Genomic DNA, 16,685 nt, shown 5'->3' with positions numbered 1-16,685 from the left:
TGTACATTAAAATTTTGGTGAATGTTACCATTTTGGGAAGTAGTGTACATTGTAATTTTTGCAAAAGGGATAGTGTATATGCTTAGGGGGAGTAATTTTGATTATGACATTTTTGTTATAAAAACACTTAGATGTCAAAATTTTCGTAAGTGTTGCCATCAATGCCAAAGGGAGAGATTGTTGGCATTTTGATGATGTTTTGATTGTCATTGATGGACACACATTTTCTTGATGTATGAGCTATGCTCAATCGGTAATTGCTCCAACCAGTATTGTGTATTATTGAATGTATAGTCTTTAGTCTATCGGTATTTTGCAGAAGATATTTACCGGTCACAGATTGACTGAAGAGCTCAAGCGGTATGAAGACCCCAAGCGGTACAAGGAGGTCAAGCGGTACGAAGGAACCAAGCGGTAGTTAACTTTTGATCGGAACACTACGATCTACCAGTCTTCATTTTTGACAACCGGTAATCGGTATATTGTATTAACCGGTATTACTCTGTGATGAGTTACCAATCGGTATTATTGTAATGTGTGATGAGTTATCATCCACTGACACTTTGGCGGTGATTTTGTACCGTGTTACCAAATGTGTCTAGATTCACTGAACCTAGGAACTTGTAGTCTAATTCTATTGGACCGACATGAAATCAGTTTCCTTTATAAGGACATCATGTCTAGGGTTTGCATGTGAGAGATGTGTGATAGAAAAGGTTATGTGCGATCATTGTAGAGCAGATTAGGTCTGTGTGAAGAGATAGAGTGTGGAGATATTGAAGACTGAAGTAATGCTAAAATGCATTAACGATGAGTTGTGTGCTATTATCTAGATAATTCACTTGTTGATTACTAATATCTTCGACAAGTTTGAAACCCTTAACAGGGTAGGCTCAGCAAAGCCTTTGTAAATCCTCTAACAAGGTGGTTCACAATTGTGGATCTGAAATCATTTAACAAGGTAGTCTTTAACAGGACTTATCTCCTAACAGAGATCTAGATTCCTAACAGGATTTGTTCTGGTGAAGAACATTGTATGACCTTAACCGGTCCGGTTTCTATTCTGTAGATAGTTACTTGTGAGTTTCTGCTCACCGTGGTTTTTCCCATTTGGGTTTCCACGTCAAATATCTTGTGTTATGGTGATTGTGCTCTTGTGGGTGAATGCTTTGTTTGCTATTTGGTTTGCATTTATCTTAACTGGTTTTTTAGTGAATCTGTTGTACCGGTTATCTGCTAAACTGTTTAAAAGTTTGTTTACAGTATTTTTTGGTATACTAATTCACCCCCCCCTATTAGTATTCATCAAATTTTAGTAGTCCCCCCCCTATGCAATCTAAACAGCCTTTCCAAAGGAACACAATACCCTCCAAGATGCCTACAAAACAAATGGATGTCACCCAAAATGAACTTGAAAGGAAGAAGCTATGTTTTCAATGCCAAGAACCTTGGAAGCCAGGATACTGATGTTTGGGGAAAGTGTAGATTCATTACATTGAGGTAATCTCCGATCAAGATCCAGAAAGTGAAGATATTGAATCCGATAAGGAAATAGAACCTTCACACCAAGGAGGAGGATCCTCAGGAGGCACTCTTGCAGTACTCACAGGAGAACCACATTATAATTCCTTTCGTTTCAAAGGAGTCTTGAAGGGACAAAAGGTAACCATACTCATTGATACTGGATCTACTAACAATTACATTAATGATGAGGTGGTAAAAGGGTTTGGATTAAACACGCAATCAATTGAAGGGTTTGATGTGAAGGTAGCTAGTGGAACAATCCTCGCACAAAGGTTCCCCAAATGGAGTTGACAATGGGAGAATATAAATTGAAGGATGACTTTTATGTGATTAGCATGGATATGGAGGCAGTGTTGGGTTGTCAATGGCTGTATGCAATAGATAAATATGAGACCAGCCATTGAACTACGGAGATTTCTTTCCAAACATAATGAGAAGAAGGTAGTATTACATGGGATATCTAGTAAGGGCCCTATGGAGATTTCAACCAAGAGAATGGAATGAGTCTTCCGCAATGGACAAGTGGCTTGGGCAGCTGAATGTCTCATCATCAACACACATTCTACTAGAAGAGGAGAAGTCAATAATATGCTCATTCAGTCCATTTTGGATAAACATGTTAGGTTTTTAAAAATATTCCCTCGGCGTTGCCTCCTAATAGAGATTTCCAACATATCATTGAGCTTTAAGAGGGAGCAAAACCAGTTATGATCACACCTTATCGTCATCCCAAGGTGTGCAAGGAAGGGATTATGAAGGTGATCAAATAATTGCTGGATATTGGGCATATAAGGCCTAGTTCTAGCCTTTTTTATCTTCGGTAGTGTTGGTCACGAAGAAGGATGGAACAATGAGGATGTGCATTGACTATCGAGCTCTCGACAAGAGAACTATCAAGAATCGCTACCCAATCCCACGAATTGATGAGCTCCATGGGGCAAGGTACTTCTCTAAGATTGATTTGCATTTGGGATACCACCAAATAAAGGTTAGAGTTGAGGATGTGCATAAGACAACTTTTAGGTGTCATTATGGGCACTATGAATTTTTGTTTATGCCCTTTGGTCTAACCAATACACCAACAACTTTCCAATCATGTATGAACCAGGTATTTATTCTACAATTGAGAAAGTTTGATTTGGTCTTCTTTGGTGATATTCTAATTTATAGCAAAAATTGGGAAGATCATTTGAAACATTTGGATGAGGTGTTGAACATTATAGAGCAGCGATCTTTTTATTCTAAAAGCTTCCAAATGTGAGTTTGGAATGCAAGAGATTGTGTTTGGGTTTTAAAATTGGTGAGCAAGGAGTAAGTGTAGATGAGGAGAAAATTAAAGCTATTCAAGATTGGCCAAGACCAAGCGACCTAACTCAGCTGAGAGGTTTTGTTGGGCTATGTAGCTACTATAGAAGATTTTAAAAAGGTTTCTCACAACTTGCTGCCCCCTTAACTAATCTAACGAAGAAAGGAGCATTTATGTGGAACCCTCAAGCTCAACAAGCTTTTGACAAACTCAAAGAGGTAATGAGTTCTTGCCTTGTCTTAGCAATTCCAGATTTCTCACTACCTTTTGTGCTGGAATGTGATGCTTCAGGTGAAGGTATTGGGGCTGTCTTAATGCAAAATAGACATCCCATAGCATTTGAAAGTAGGAAGCTAAACGAGGCTGAGCGTAAGTTCTCAATTTATGATAAAAAAATGCTGGCTATTATGCATGCGTTGACCAAATTCAGGCAATATTTGGTTTTTAACAAGTTTGTAGTTGAGACTTATCATAACAGTCTGAAATACTTCCTTAACCAAAGGGAATTAAATGATAGACAGCAGAAATGGGTGAGCAAAATTCTGGCCTATGACTTTGACATTGAGTATGTTATAGGAAATAACAATGTAGTGGCTGATGCATTATCTAGGAAACCTCACCTGCATTCTATTACTGATTTATCTGCTGATTGGGAGTCTTTGATCACAGCTGAATATGTTAAGAATTCATTTACAAGTGATGTGTTAGAAGATAAAGTGTAGGATGATAGGTTTAAGGTGGTCAAGGAATTAGTTCTCTATAAGGGACATGCGTATATTATCCTTGAGTCTAAGATGAAAGGAAGAATTTTGCAAGCTTGCCATAGTTCACCACTTGCTGGTCACCCTGGGTTCTACAAGACATACAAGCAAGGGAACGATTCTCGTGGAAAGGATTAAAAAAGGATGTGGTGCAACATCTGCGTGAGTGTAAGGAGTGTCAACAAAATAAGGTTGAGCACGTGTTTCCAGTGGGTTTTTTGCAGCCTTTGCCCATTCCAAATCAGAAATGGGAAAGCATTTCGATGGATTTCATCACCAGGTTACCAAAAGTACAAGGTAAGGACTGCTTATATGTGGTGGTTGTCTTCAGACTTATAAGGGCAGCAGGTTCCTTAATATGTTTTGGTAGTTGTTTAGCTTGGCAGGGAGACCCAGCACTAGCTATCACCCACAAACAGATGGGTAGATTGAAATAGTGAATAAATGGATTGAGGGCTATTTAAGAAATTATGTAATAGGACAACAAACAACTTGGGTCAAGTTGTTACATTTGGGAGAGTATTGCTACAATACCACTCATCACATGTCAATTGATATGTGTCATGTGCCAGCAATAACCCTTCATTATTATAACTTTGTAATTATCACTTCATTATGTAATTATATATATTGACTTTTGCATGAATATATGTATCTTATTGATTTATTCAATTGCACATTTACACATTTAATTGATGAATAAATGTATTATATCAATATATTTAGTTAATTAAAGATCTGTGTAATTAACATTGTATCAGTATATTAAATTAATTATAGTCTGTGTGATGACTGTTTATATATTAATTAATTTAATTATAGTCTGTGTGATGACTGTTAATATATTAATTGGCATATCAATAAATAGTAAATTAATTGTTAATTATTATGAAAATAAACTAATCTTGTCGGGAAATAAGAAAATACGACTTCAGAAAAGAAGTCGCAAAAGTCACGACTTCCCTCCCTTACATCGCGTTGTTTCCTCAAGTATACATAGGGTCATGGGGCGGGGGGTTAAGCTAATAACACGGAGAAGGGAAAAAGGAAAGTATCCTCCAGAAACCAGTCACGAGCTTTATCACATTTACGTCAGCACATACTGCCAAAGGAAACTGGGAATATTAACGGGCAGCTTGAGTTTGATTACACTACGCACAGGTAAGACAATGTTCTCTAACCATCGTATGGTCACTTAAGACCACTGGCAGATATTAATATATTATACAGGCACAGCAACTGTTGCCAACAATACTAGCTATAGACTTAGAAGTTTATATCAGTGATGGCATTGTTGTGTAAGATATTTATATAATTTATTTGCAATCAATTTAATTCTGTCTGAGTACACATACTGTTAGTTGTGCAATACTGAAAATAATTATACAATTTGATTACAAGAATTATACATGTAAATTAAGTCTGAATATCTGATAGAGTTGTTAGGCTATTAAGTTTATCTCTATCTTGGGGAGAGCATTGGAGATAGTTAACAGTGGCCACGAGGGGCTGCCATGTGGTCAGAGACCCATGGAGTCAAGAGGCCTGTTACAATTTCCCTGCCAGTCTGCCCAAGACAGAGGAGAAGTCTGAGTGTTTGAGGGTATTAAGGATTAAGTAGGGAGCATAGGGGAACTACCCATCTAGTAAGGGGGTTAGGAGTAACCAGCCCTTGGATTTGGTAGGCAAGCAGCCCTTGCTCTCCCATTTAGTCCATGATACTTTCTCCTGTCTGCATGTTAGTGTTATTACATTGACTCATAATATGTATATGCTGTAGGTATTGTGTGTGCACATTCTTGTGATTGCAGGATTATCCATAATCAGGCTTTCAGCTACAGGTCAAGGTATGATCTAACTTATGTTAAAAGTTTCCTTTATTTGTAAATCATGCATGATAAATAAATATTGTTAGCCATTAATTAATATGCAGTCGATTCTTAGATGTAGATAGAAATGTTCCCTTAAAAGTAGGATTGGTTGATACTAAAACCATATTGAATAGAATTATTACTGATAATCAGGTACTGTACTGGTAAGGGGACATTACAATTGGTATCAGAGCAAAAATTCTGCCAACCTGAAAATTCTAGTTAATGTCAAGGGGAGGAAACAAAGTGAGTGAACAACTAAGCAATGACTTAAGGGCTTTTATGGAACATACAGCCCGAACTACCCAAGCTATCTCTGAACAAAATCTAAAAACAAATCAACTACTAATGCAAACTCTCCAAAACTTAAATTAGTCAAGATCCCAACAAAATAATGGTAGGGAAGTGCATGCAAACTTCTCTGAAAACAACAACCAAGCTAGTAGTTCCAGGCCTACCAGGCCCTCTTTCCTACCCAACGAAATCCATGTAGAAGAGAGGGGTGAAGAAAATGCACCCCCGCATGATAATGTGGATGAGATATTGGCAGTCTATTCCAGATTGGACCGTGATTTGAGGCAGCATGCGTCTTTCAAAGACTACTGCGATGCCAAAATGATGGCCAACCCACAAAAGAAAAAGAGGAAACAATCAGACAGAGACCTGAAAGAAAGGATTAGCAAAATCACCTTACCTAATTTTGATGGTGCTGGGAAAACTTCTGCATGCTCTTGGGTGCAAAAATTAGATACATACCTATCCTTAAGTCCCATGACAGAAGAAAATGCCATCAAATTTGGAGTATTACATTTGACAGGAACAGCCCATGAATGGTGGCATCATGGTCTTATCAGGCAAGGTCATCAGCACATTTCTACATATGATGAATTCACACAAAAGCTCATTAAGAGGTTTGATCAGAAGCATCCCCAATGGTATTTTAAAGAACTAACTCGTTTAAGACAGCATGGATCGGTGGAGGAATTTGCTTCGGAATTTCAAAAATTAGCTGTCATGGTTCCAGAAATCTCTGAAGAAAGGCTCACTTACCTTTTTGTGGATGGGTTAAAAGAATCCATCCGAAACATTGTGAGTGCTATGGAGCCCCCAAATCTGGAAATAGCCATCCAAAAGGCCATGAAGTTTGAAACAAACCACTCAACTGAAAAGGTCAAAAATACCTTTTTGTGGATGGGTTAAAAGAATCCATCCGAAACATTGTGAGTGCTATGGAGCCCCCAAATCTGGAAATAGCCATCCAAAAGGCCATGAAGTTTGAAAAAAACTACTCAACTGAAAAGGTAAAAAATTTCACAAACTATAAAGATGGAAAACATAGGAAAGAGGATAAGAGGAACACATGCTACTTCTGCCATGGAAATTGGGAGAAAGGGCATACTTGCCCAGATGCACTTAAGCAAAAAGAAGAGTTGAAGAAAAACAAATTGTGTTTTAAATGTAAAGAACCTTGGAACCCCAGACACCATTGCAAGGGAGGCAAAATACACAACATAGAGGCCTGTTACAATTTCCCTGCCAATCTGCCCAAGACAGAGGAGAAGTCTGAGTGTTTGAGGGTATTGAGGATTATGTAGGAAGCATAGGGGAACTACCCATCTAACAAGGGGGTTAGGAGTAACCAGCCCTTGGATTTGGTAGGCAAGCAGCCCTTGCTCTCCCATTTAGTCCATGATACTTTCTCCTGTCTGCATGTTAGTGTTATTACGTTAGGTTGACTCATAATATGTATATGCTGTAGGTATTGTGTGTGCACATTCTTGTGATTGCAGGATTATCCATAATCAGGTTTTCAGCTACAGGTCAAGGTATAATCTAACTTATGTTAAAAGTTTCCTTTAATTGTAAATCATGCATGATAAATAAATATTGTTAGCCATTAATTAATATGCAGTCGATTCTTAGATGTAGTTAGAAATGTTCCCTTAAAAGTAGGATTGGTTGATACTAAAACCATATTGAATAGAATTACTAGTGATAATCAGGTACTGTACTGGTAAGGGGACATTACAATTGGTATCAGAGCAAAAATACTGCCAACCTGAAAATTCTAGTTAATGTCAAGGGGAGGAAACAAAATGAGTGAACAACTAAGCATAGATTTTTTGTTGATTCTGAGCATGGTGTAGATTGTCCTTTAGAATATTCATGATATCCATACTTTGCTGTATAAAGTCTTTGGCTCCCGGCACCCGGCACCCTGCTGTCTTGGATGATTAGATTCCCAAAGGAAGTAGCATCATACCCATAAAGGGCTTTAAATGGGCTCATCCCTATGGACATGTGGTGGGTAGTATTATAACAATGTTCACCCAAATGTAGCCACTTGATCCAAGCATTCTGCTGATTGGTAACATAGTTCCTCAGATACCCTTCCAACCATTTATTTACTATTTCTGTTTGACCATCCTTTTGGGGATGATATCTAGTACTAGGAGTGAGATCTGTTCCTGCTAGTCGAAACAATTCTTGCCAGAACTGACTAAGGAATCGGCTGTCCCGATCACTGATGATATTCTTAGGTAGGCCATGCAATCTAAAAACCTCTTTGAAGAATACTTCTGCCACTTGTGGTGCTCTGTAATCGGTGGATATGGCAAAGAAATGGGCATATTTAGTTAACTGACCTACTATCACATAGATGCAGTCCTTGCCTTGAACTTTGGGTAACCCGGTGATGAAGTCCATGGAAATACTTTCCCACTTTTGGTTGGGAATGGACAATGGCTGTAGGAGGCCTGCTGGGTGTGTTTGCTCTGCCTTATTCCTTTGACAGGAGAAAGTATCATGGACTAAATGGGAGAGCAAGGGCTGCTTGCCTACCAAATCCAAGGGCTGGTTACTCCTAACCTCCTTGCTAGATGGGTAGTTCCCCTATGCTTCCTACTTAATCCTTAATACCCTCAAACACTCAGACTTTTCCTCTGTCTTGGGCAGACTGGCAGGGAAATTGTAACAGGCCTCTTGACGCCATGGGTTTCTGACCACATGGCAGCCCCTTGTGGCCACTGTTAACTATCTCCAATGCTCTCCCCAAGATAGAGATAAACTTAATAGCCTAACAACTCTATCAGATATTCAGACTTAATTTACATGTATAATTCTTGTAATCAAATTGTATAATTATTTTCAGTATTGCACAACTTATAGTATGTGTACTCAGATAGAATTAAATTGATTGCAAGTAGATTATATAAATATCTTACAGAACCATGCCATCGCTGATATAAACTTCTAAGTCTCTACCTAGTATTGTTGGCAACAGTTGCTGTGCCTGTATAATATATTAATATCTGCCAGTGGTCTTAAGTGACCATACGATGGTTAGAGAACATTGTCTTACCTGTGCATAGTGTAATCAAACTCAAGCTGCCCGTTAATATTCCCGGTTTCCTTTGGTAGTATATGCTGGCGTAAATGTGATAAAGCTCGTGACTGGTTTCTGGAGGATACTTTCCTTCTTCGCTTCTCCGTGTTATTAGCTTAATCCCCCCGCCCTGTGACCCTATGTATACTTGGGGAAACAACGCGATGTAAGGGAGGGGAGTCGTGACTTTTGCGACTTTTCTGAAGTCGTATTTTCTTATTTCCCGGCAAGATTAGTTTATTTTCATAATAATTAACAATTAATTTACTGTTTATTGATATGCCAATTAATATATTAACAGTCATCACACAGACTATAATTAAATTAGTTAATATATAAACAGTCATCACACAGACTATAATTAATTTAATATACTGATACAATGTTAATTGCACAGATCTTTAATTAACTAAATATATTGATATAATACATTTATTCATCAATTTAATGTGTAAATATGCAATGGAATAAATCAATAAGATACATATATTCATGCAACTGCCAATATATGTAATTACATGATGAAGTGATAATTACAAAGTTATAATAATGAAGGGTTATTGCTGGCACATGACAATTACAGCAGATTTTGCTCCTCTTCAACCTTGTGGTTGAAATCAATTTAAGTAAAAATGAAGATTTTGGAGTGTTTTATAGAGTTTTGGAGGCATTGGTGGGGCCCATTGGTCCTTAGGGTTCAGCCTTGGGCTTTGGTTTCAAGGAAAAAATTGGAATTTTTTATTTATTGTGACTTACCGCTTGGCCATTGTGGGAGACACTTGGGTGTCCCAAGGACACCCTGGCATCCCTGCCATTTTGGCCGTCTTGATGGTGGTGGCAGTGTGGTGGGGGGATGTCTCCACCGCCTCCCCACGTCTTGGGGATGTCCCCATCCTTAAAACACTTAGTTTTTGCGGGGGGATGTGTCCTTGTGGTTCTTACTTTGGATATTTGTAAAATATGGGGCCATTTTTTATGTTATGAGGACTCCAATCTTACATATCTTGATCTCTGATTTGTATATTGGTTGTTTATCTTTTCAAATAATGGATTTTTCAATTCATTGTTCTACAGTCACCTTGAATAAAGGGAATTGTCAGTCTTGGCAAGATAACATCTTGAAACATGTCAGGTGCCTTCATCTCTTGTCCCATCTCTATGGAATTGTCCCCAAACTAGGTACACCTAAACGGAAGCTAGCATGGGGAAACAAGAATGATCATGTCATAGGATTGATTGGTAGCAGTGTTGATTTTGACATTATGTTCCATCTCACACATTGAGTGCCCGCATACTCTTTGGACCAAAGTTTTGGAGATTTTTGGAGACTAGCATCACTCCCCATTCCTAGATGATTTTGTTATTGATAGTCTTGTGCCCCTCGATGATTATGGTAACCTATCATATGATGATATAGAATAGCAATTTGATTATTTGGCAGGTCTTGGTAGTTGTGATGACATTGAGGCTTCCCTTGATGCTCCTCCTGTAGATATATCCATTGATTCTTTGGCTTTTATGACTCCTAATCTAGATTTAGAGGCTTCATCTACTTTATCTATGAGTTATTATCTCAAGGTTGAGGATTCTTGTATTCTAGCATTGGTAGATTTATCGCCAAGTGTTTCATATTCAGACATCTTGTGTGAATTCATTATTGTCATGAGATGATTAGTGTAGTTGGGTGACATACATTGAGATCACATCATCTCCATCACTTGTTGGTTCAAGTGATTCTTTGCAGCGGGTACATCACTGTCTTCTAGATTTGGTGCATTGGGATGACTACTTATAGATATTGTAGGTTTGTTTTGTGAATCTCATCATGTAGACTTGGAGGATACACTTGAGGACATCCATCTCCTCTTTGATGATAGTCTTATTATTGCCGTTTTCAGACCATCAATGTGTTTGGATCTAGTTCTTCATTCATTTCCACATGGTTCTGGTCTGTTATATTCATTTATTGGACTTATACATTTGACTCTGGTATATTTTCACATCGACATTAGGACACTTGAGCTGATTTAGAGACAATAACATCATCCTACATCATGATCTTTCTTCCTTAATGGAAAGACATCTTGCATCTCTACTTGGTTTTGCTTCTTTCCAATGGGAGTAACATTGTTTGACATTCTGGAATCTTCATCATCATCCTTTGTCAAGCATCCACCATTGCATGAGATCATACATTTTTAGGTGGCTACTCTCTCTCTCTCCCTCTCTTTCCTATTGGGGGAAATATATTGTACATTGGTGACAAAAGTAGTCCTTAGGGGTTGGGTTGAGTCCTTCCAACAATTGTACATGGTTGAATCTTTTCTCTCTTTTGGAGAGGGGTTTCTTCCTACGTAACCTGGGGACGTGTCCCCAGGTTAAAATCCCCCGTCCCCGTACCGGGGACGTTTCGGGGACTTGGGGACGGCTGGGGGACGTCCCCCCGCCGTCCCCAGAATTGCAAAATTTGTGGGAAACGTCCCGGAAACTTGGGGACGGCAGTGACTCTCAAAGGGGACGTCCCCCCGTCCCCAATATGGTTTGGGGACGTCCCCCCGTCCCCTAACCCTCCCAGGGACAGCCAACCGTCCCCCTTTTCCCAGCACATTTAAAAAACAAAAAAAGACTCAAATGCTCAAAAAAACATTTTTTTATTTTATTATAGGTCTATAAAATTGGATTTTCATTAATATGATGGATAAACATGTCTGAATCACTTCCAAAAGCACTTAGAAATAATGAGCAGCGGCCTGGTAATAAATTTCACAAACACTTAGAACGTGGTAGTGCGTAAAAAAGTGGTTGTAGGTCTGCAATATTGGACTTTTCACAATTATGAAAGGTAAACAGGTCTGAATCATAGCCAAAATCACTCAGAAATATGAATAACAGCTTGGTATAGAATTTCAGAAACATCCAAAACTTTGTAGTGCATGAAGAAGCAATTGTAGGTCATAATAGAAATGGAAGACTATCAAAATATCCTTCAACCAGAAATAAACAATGAACTACATGCAAACAAGTGTTGGCATATTGACAATGTATTTTCAATAATGAATGCATATTGAGTATTGACAATGAATTCTGAACACAAATGTGGTATGTTACGGTTTTATAATGTACATATACTTGCTTTATCCATGTTTTTATATGAATATAATGTATATATACATGCTTTATCTATTTTTCATATGAACATTTAAAATTTCACTATATATTTAAAATTTTCCCTATATATCATATAGCTGTCCCCTTTATTAGAATATTTAATTATATTTTATTCACCTATATTTAGTTCCTTGTTTAATGGTCATTTAGCTTTTAAGCTTTATTTAGCATTTAGCTTTTTCTTTTTAGTTAATTAGCTTTTAAGCTTTATTTAGCATTTAGCTTTTTGGTAGTTCACTTTAAACGACTTGTTCTTAATTTAGGACGTCGTCTTGTAATCTCTATATATACGTTTGTATATTGTTGAATAGATTATCCGATTATTGAATCATTCATTCAATTTATTTTTCATAGTATCGGAGCGGGTCAATGAGGTTCTTTAAAGTTTGGTGAATTTTTTAATTCATGCCCTTCTTCCTGGAATATTTTCCAGATTTTTTTTAATTGTTTTTTTATAAAAAAACGATTTTGCTTTTTTGAGGGTTTCGAGGGTTTCTGCTTTGTGGGCGAATTTCTTTGTGTTGGGCAGCAGTTCATGTTTTTTTTAACGTTCTAGAGATTTTCGGGCCTGCAACTTGGAGTTTTTTTTGCAGATTGAAAATTTTCCTAGGGTTTTTGCTATTTTCGACTAGGGTTTTGACCCTTCAGTTCAAGTCAAAATTTTATTTTGCTTGCAGATTCTTGGTGGGTTTTTCGAGACCTCAACTGGGTTGTCGTCAAAATTTTCTGGGTGTATCGTTTTCTGTGCCTCGATTTTTGAGCCGTCGGATCTGTATTTTGTTTTCAGATTCTTGGTGGGTTTTTCGAGAGCTTTTTTGGGTTGGTCTCAGATTTTTTTGGGTGCCTCGTTTTCTGCACTTCGAATTTTGTGCCAGCAAATTTGCCTTGGAATTTAAAAACAGTTCACAATTTCTGCTATTTCTGTGGACGTTGGGATTTTTGCTGTTTTTTGGGCACCATTTATGCTGTTTTAAGTGTGCAAAAAATTTTAATTTCTGGGTTTCTTTCAAACCTTGAAATTTGCACCTTGGAATTTGTGCTAGAATTTTCCTCCAGGGTTTCAGATTTTTTGTGCAGTTGCTTCTCTTCTGATTTTTGAATCAGATTCTTCTGTCTCATGCTTTCACCAGGTTGACCTCGTTCAACCTCCATTTTTGTGATGACATTTTTGACTAACATCATGTTGGAACACAGACAAAAGTTCAACAACTGTCACAACACCTGGAAACAGTGCATGTTCACAATATCTGAATATCGTTGTCCTGATCAGATTGATTTAGGCCAGACCTCATCTTACAGGTCCTAGGGTTTTCACGATTTTTTCCTGAAAAATTGTCTGTCGGTTTTTTGATTTTTTCCACAAAAAATCATGGGAGGGTTTTCACGATTTTTTCCTCAAAAATTGTTCGCAGGGTTTATAATTTTCCCTTAAAAATTATCTCATCTATAATCCGCGATATTCGCATAAGATTTTAGCTATCTGGGTTTTACCTTTTTTTTCCACAAAAACGATGATTTGTAACCTCAGATTTCTTGGTTTTTCGATTTTCTCCTCAAAATCATAAATTCTCTTTTCGAGGGTTCCTATTTCAGGGTTTGACAGTTTTTTCCTCAAAATCGTGCTTTGTTGCAGTTAGTTTGGGTCGCATCTGCCAGGGCGAACATTTGCAACCGTGGTATCTTGCAGTCAGTTTTGGAGTTGATACTCTTCTGCAAAAGGGTTTGCCGATTTTCCTCAAAATCATGGTTTTAGTTTTCAGTTTGGTTACCCAATGTTAGGTTGGATGGATTCTGGTATTCTTGGTCATTAACACTTTTCAGATCCAGGGAGGGTCTCCACTGCAGCAAAGTGTTCTTTTCATTTGTGATCAAAAGACGTGCAATGTCTTCTGTAGGGTAGTTAGTAGATAGAATGACCATTAAGGGAGGGTATTAGAATATTTAATTATATTTTAGTCACCTATATTTAGTTCCTTGTTTAATGGTCATTTAGCTTTTTAGTTAATTAGCTTTTAAGCTTTATTTAACATTTAGCTTTTTCTTTTTAGTTAATTAGTTTTTAAGCTTTATTTAGCGTTTAGCTTTTTTTAGTTCACTTTAAACGACTTGTTCTTAATTTAGAACGTCGTCTTGTAATCTTTATATATACGTTTGTATATTGTTGAATAGATTATCCGATTATTGAATCATTCATTCAATTTATTTTTCACCCTTTGCCGTCCCCAAAATTGGCAAAAAAATTTGCCGTCCCGGAAACTCGTCCCGCCGTCCCCTACCGTCCCCGTCCCGGAAACTCAGGGTAACATAGGTTTCTTCTTACAGTTTTTTTTTTTTTCTTTTACTCCATTTGTGAGGGATTTGTTTTTACATGGGTGTCTAACATGGCCTTATAGTCAGGACCCATCCTTGGATCTTTGCATGTTTTCTCATACATATGCACTTTAGGGTGAACTTGGTATATTATTTAATTAGTTTCATATTAGGTCTTATTCACCCTTACATACTTGAGTTTACTTAGGTCATTTTTGTTTTGTCTCACATCATAGGATTAAGGCACTTGTTATGATCTTTGCATGCCCTAAGGTTCATCCTTGTCTTAATAATAAGGGTTTCCTCATTGTATATTGTACGAGTTTTATTTATGCATCTAATGAATTCTTTGGTTTCATAGCATTTCCATTGCTCCTCTCTTGTTTGTAATGTTGTTTTGGTTGTAGGTGATCTTTGGCTTTTGTGGGGTTGATCAAACAACTCTTATAAAAGAGATGTAATGTATTTGTAAATTTTTTTTTTTCATTCTTTCGAGTTAAGATAAATTATGTGAATCACCAGCTGCAGAATGATAAAATATGTAGTTGCTTGCACTTGGACAACAATATTTCTTTTAGTAGCAGTCTGACAGTGACTCTGCGGGGTCCCCCCCACTTGATTTTTCTTTGAATGTTCCTAATGACAGTGTTGCCTGGACGGTTGTTTGTCGCAGGCGGAAGGGAAAATCTGCCTCCCTTTCCCAACCCCCCCTTTGTCAAGTTTTGGGTGTTTCTTCCCACTCTTGATTTGGGGTGGGTTGTTGCAGGTTTGACAGGTGTTTGGCCGTTTGACTTGTTAGTTTGGGGTTTGTACCCCTGCTTGGTCTGTTTGCCACCTTTGGGCTGTTTTAAATTTTTTTATAGCCTTTTGGCTATGTAAAGGGTCAGCGCCCTAGTTAACGCTGCTTTTTTAATCAAAAACAATATTTCTTCCTAACAAGTATTTACTGGATAGCTGTAGAGATGTTATGTTTTGCAAAGTATGTTGATTTTTCAAGATGAGATAAATTTGGTGATTCACCATCAGCGGGAAATGCAAAAAAATTATAATATTCAACTGTTACCGTTGCTTCTTGTAGACAGCTAAATGATCATGTCTTACGCCAAGCAATCTATGCAGCATTTTTCTTCTTATTTGTTTCTCCTATTCATGCTTTATCTGCTAGTTTCTAGAGTTCTTTTTTGGGCTTAGGTAAGTTCTACATTGATATTTGAAATACCTCCCATTAATTGTAGCTTTATTTACATTTTGGTTGATTACGCAAGTGTTACATGACTATTTATTACAAGAAGACTTTTTATCCTTTCGCTGTGCTTTAAGGGTAACACATTATTGTCTTATTTGAACAGATATTCTTTACGACTCCTGGTCACCAGCCATGACTGTAGGTTCCATCTGCATGAGCATCCTCTCAATGTTGTCAAGTGCTACTGCCAAGGTTTGTAAATTGGATCTAATCTTAATTCTTGTTTATGGGGCATTGTCTATTTTACAGGCTTGCACTCTTAAGCCCACTGTATAAATCCTTGATTTGTGAGTTTTAACATGCTCCCGCTTTTGAAATGCAGCAAAGGCCACCAGATAATGACCGTTACGTAAAAAATTGCAGAAATGGTAGGTCACCTAAAGATACTCAGTGGTGGTTCCATGATGATAAGGTGTAATAGGTGTACTGTGAATGCTAGCTCATAAATGTATGGGTCATCAGGGTGTTCTACTCAAGTCCTCTAGAGTACAACACTTTTTAGCATTATTTGCAAATGCATTTAGTCTCAGAAAAAAACTGTTTGTAAGCGGTTATGCTTGTGAATGATCATCGAATACTGGTTGATTGGTAGAGGTATCTACTTTCAAGTAAAGAACTTAATATTTTTTACTTGATACTACCTGTGGTAAAATATATCAATGCATATTATTTCTGCCTTTATGGCAACCAGGTTTTTTAACATGCATCTTTAGTATTTATGATGAAATTGGATATAGGCTTCTTTCCCCAAGTTTTGTATAGTTTTCCGAGACTTGCAAATGATATGTACTTCGAGATCATGTATATAAAAGATACTCTATTAATAAGACCGATATTTACTGGGCTTTCTTGATTTAAACATCTTTGTTCTATCAGGTGAAGAATTAAGGAGACATCTTGGTTTTTTGATTGATAAGAAGGTTTCCATGGATGGTCTTTTCAATTCCATTAGCATGTTTTGTGAAGGTGATTATACGCATTCTGTTGACAGAAATACAATCAGATAGCCCTTTAACCATTCTATTAAGGTCAATTTTGATACTTCTGTTAATGCCCAGTTTATGTGCATGGTGGTTATTTTTGCAAGATGCTTGTTTGATTGATGCAATAACAT

The 16,685-nt window shown here is 37.4% G+C and overlaps 1 protein-coding gene across 2 annotated transcripts in view; it reads left to right on the top strand.

Annotated features, from left to right (window-relative positions):
* LOC131064319 (probable ubiquitin-conjugating enzyme E2 16) overlaps nt 1-16,430 on the top strand; it is an 89,098-nt gene extending 72,668 nt beyond the window's left edge. For both annotated transcript variants that reach the window (XM_057998421.2, XM_057998422.2), the window contains exons 5-6: nt 15,675-15,763; nt 15,894-16,430. In XM_057998421.2, the coding sequence (XP_057854404.1) occupies nt 15,675-15,763; nt 15,894-15,989 (185 nt within the window). In that variant the 3' untranslated portion in view covers nt 15,990-16,430. The remainder of the gene's footprint in view (nt 1-15,674; nt 15,764-15,893) is intronic.
* The last annotated feature ends 255 nt before the right edge of the window (nt 16,431-16,685 follow it).

This window comes from Cryptomeria japonica, chromosome 3, assembly GCF_030272615.1.
Source record: "Cryptomeria japonica chromosome 3, Sugi_1.0, whole genome shotgun sequence".
Taxonomy (NCBI): Eukaryota; Viridiplantae; Streptophyta; class Pinopsida; order Cupressales; family Cupressaceae; genus Cryptomeria; species Cryptomeria japonica.
Note: the sequence above shows the minus strand (reverse complement) of the source record. Positions and strands in the feature narration are given on the sequence as shown.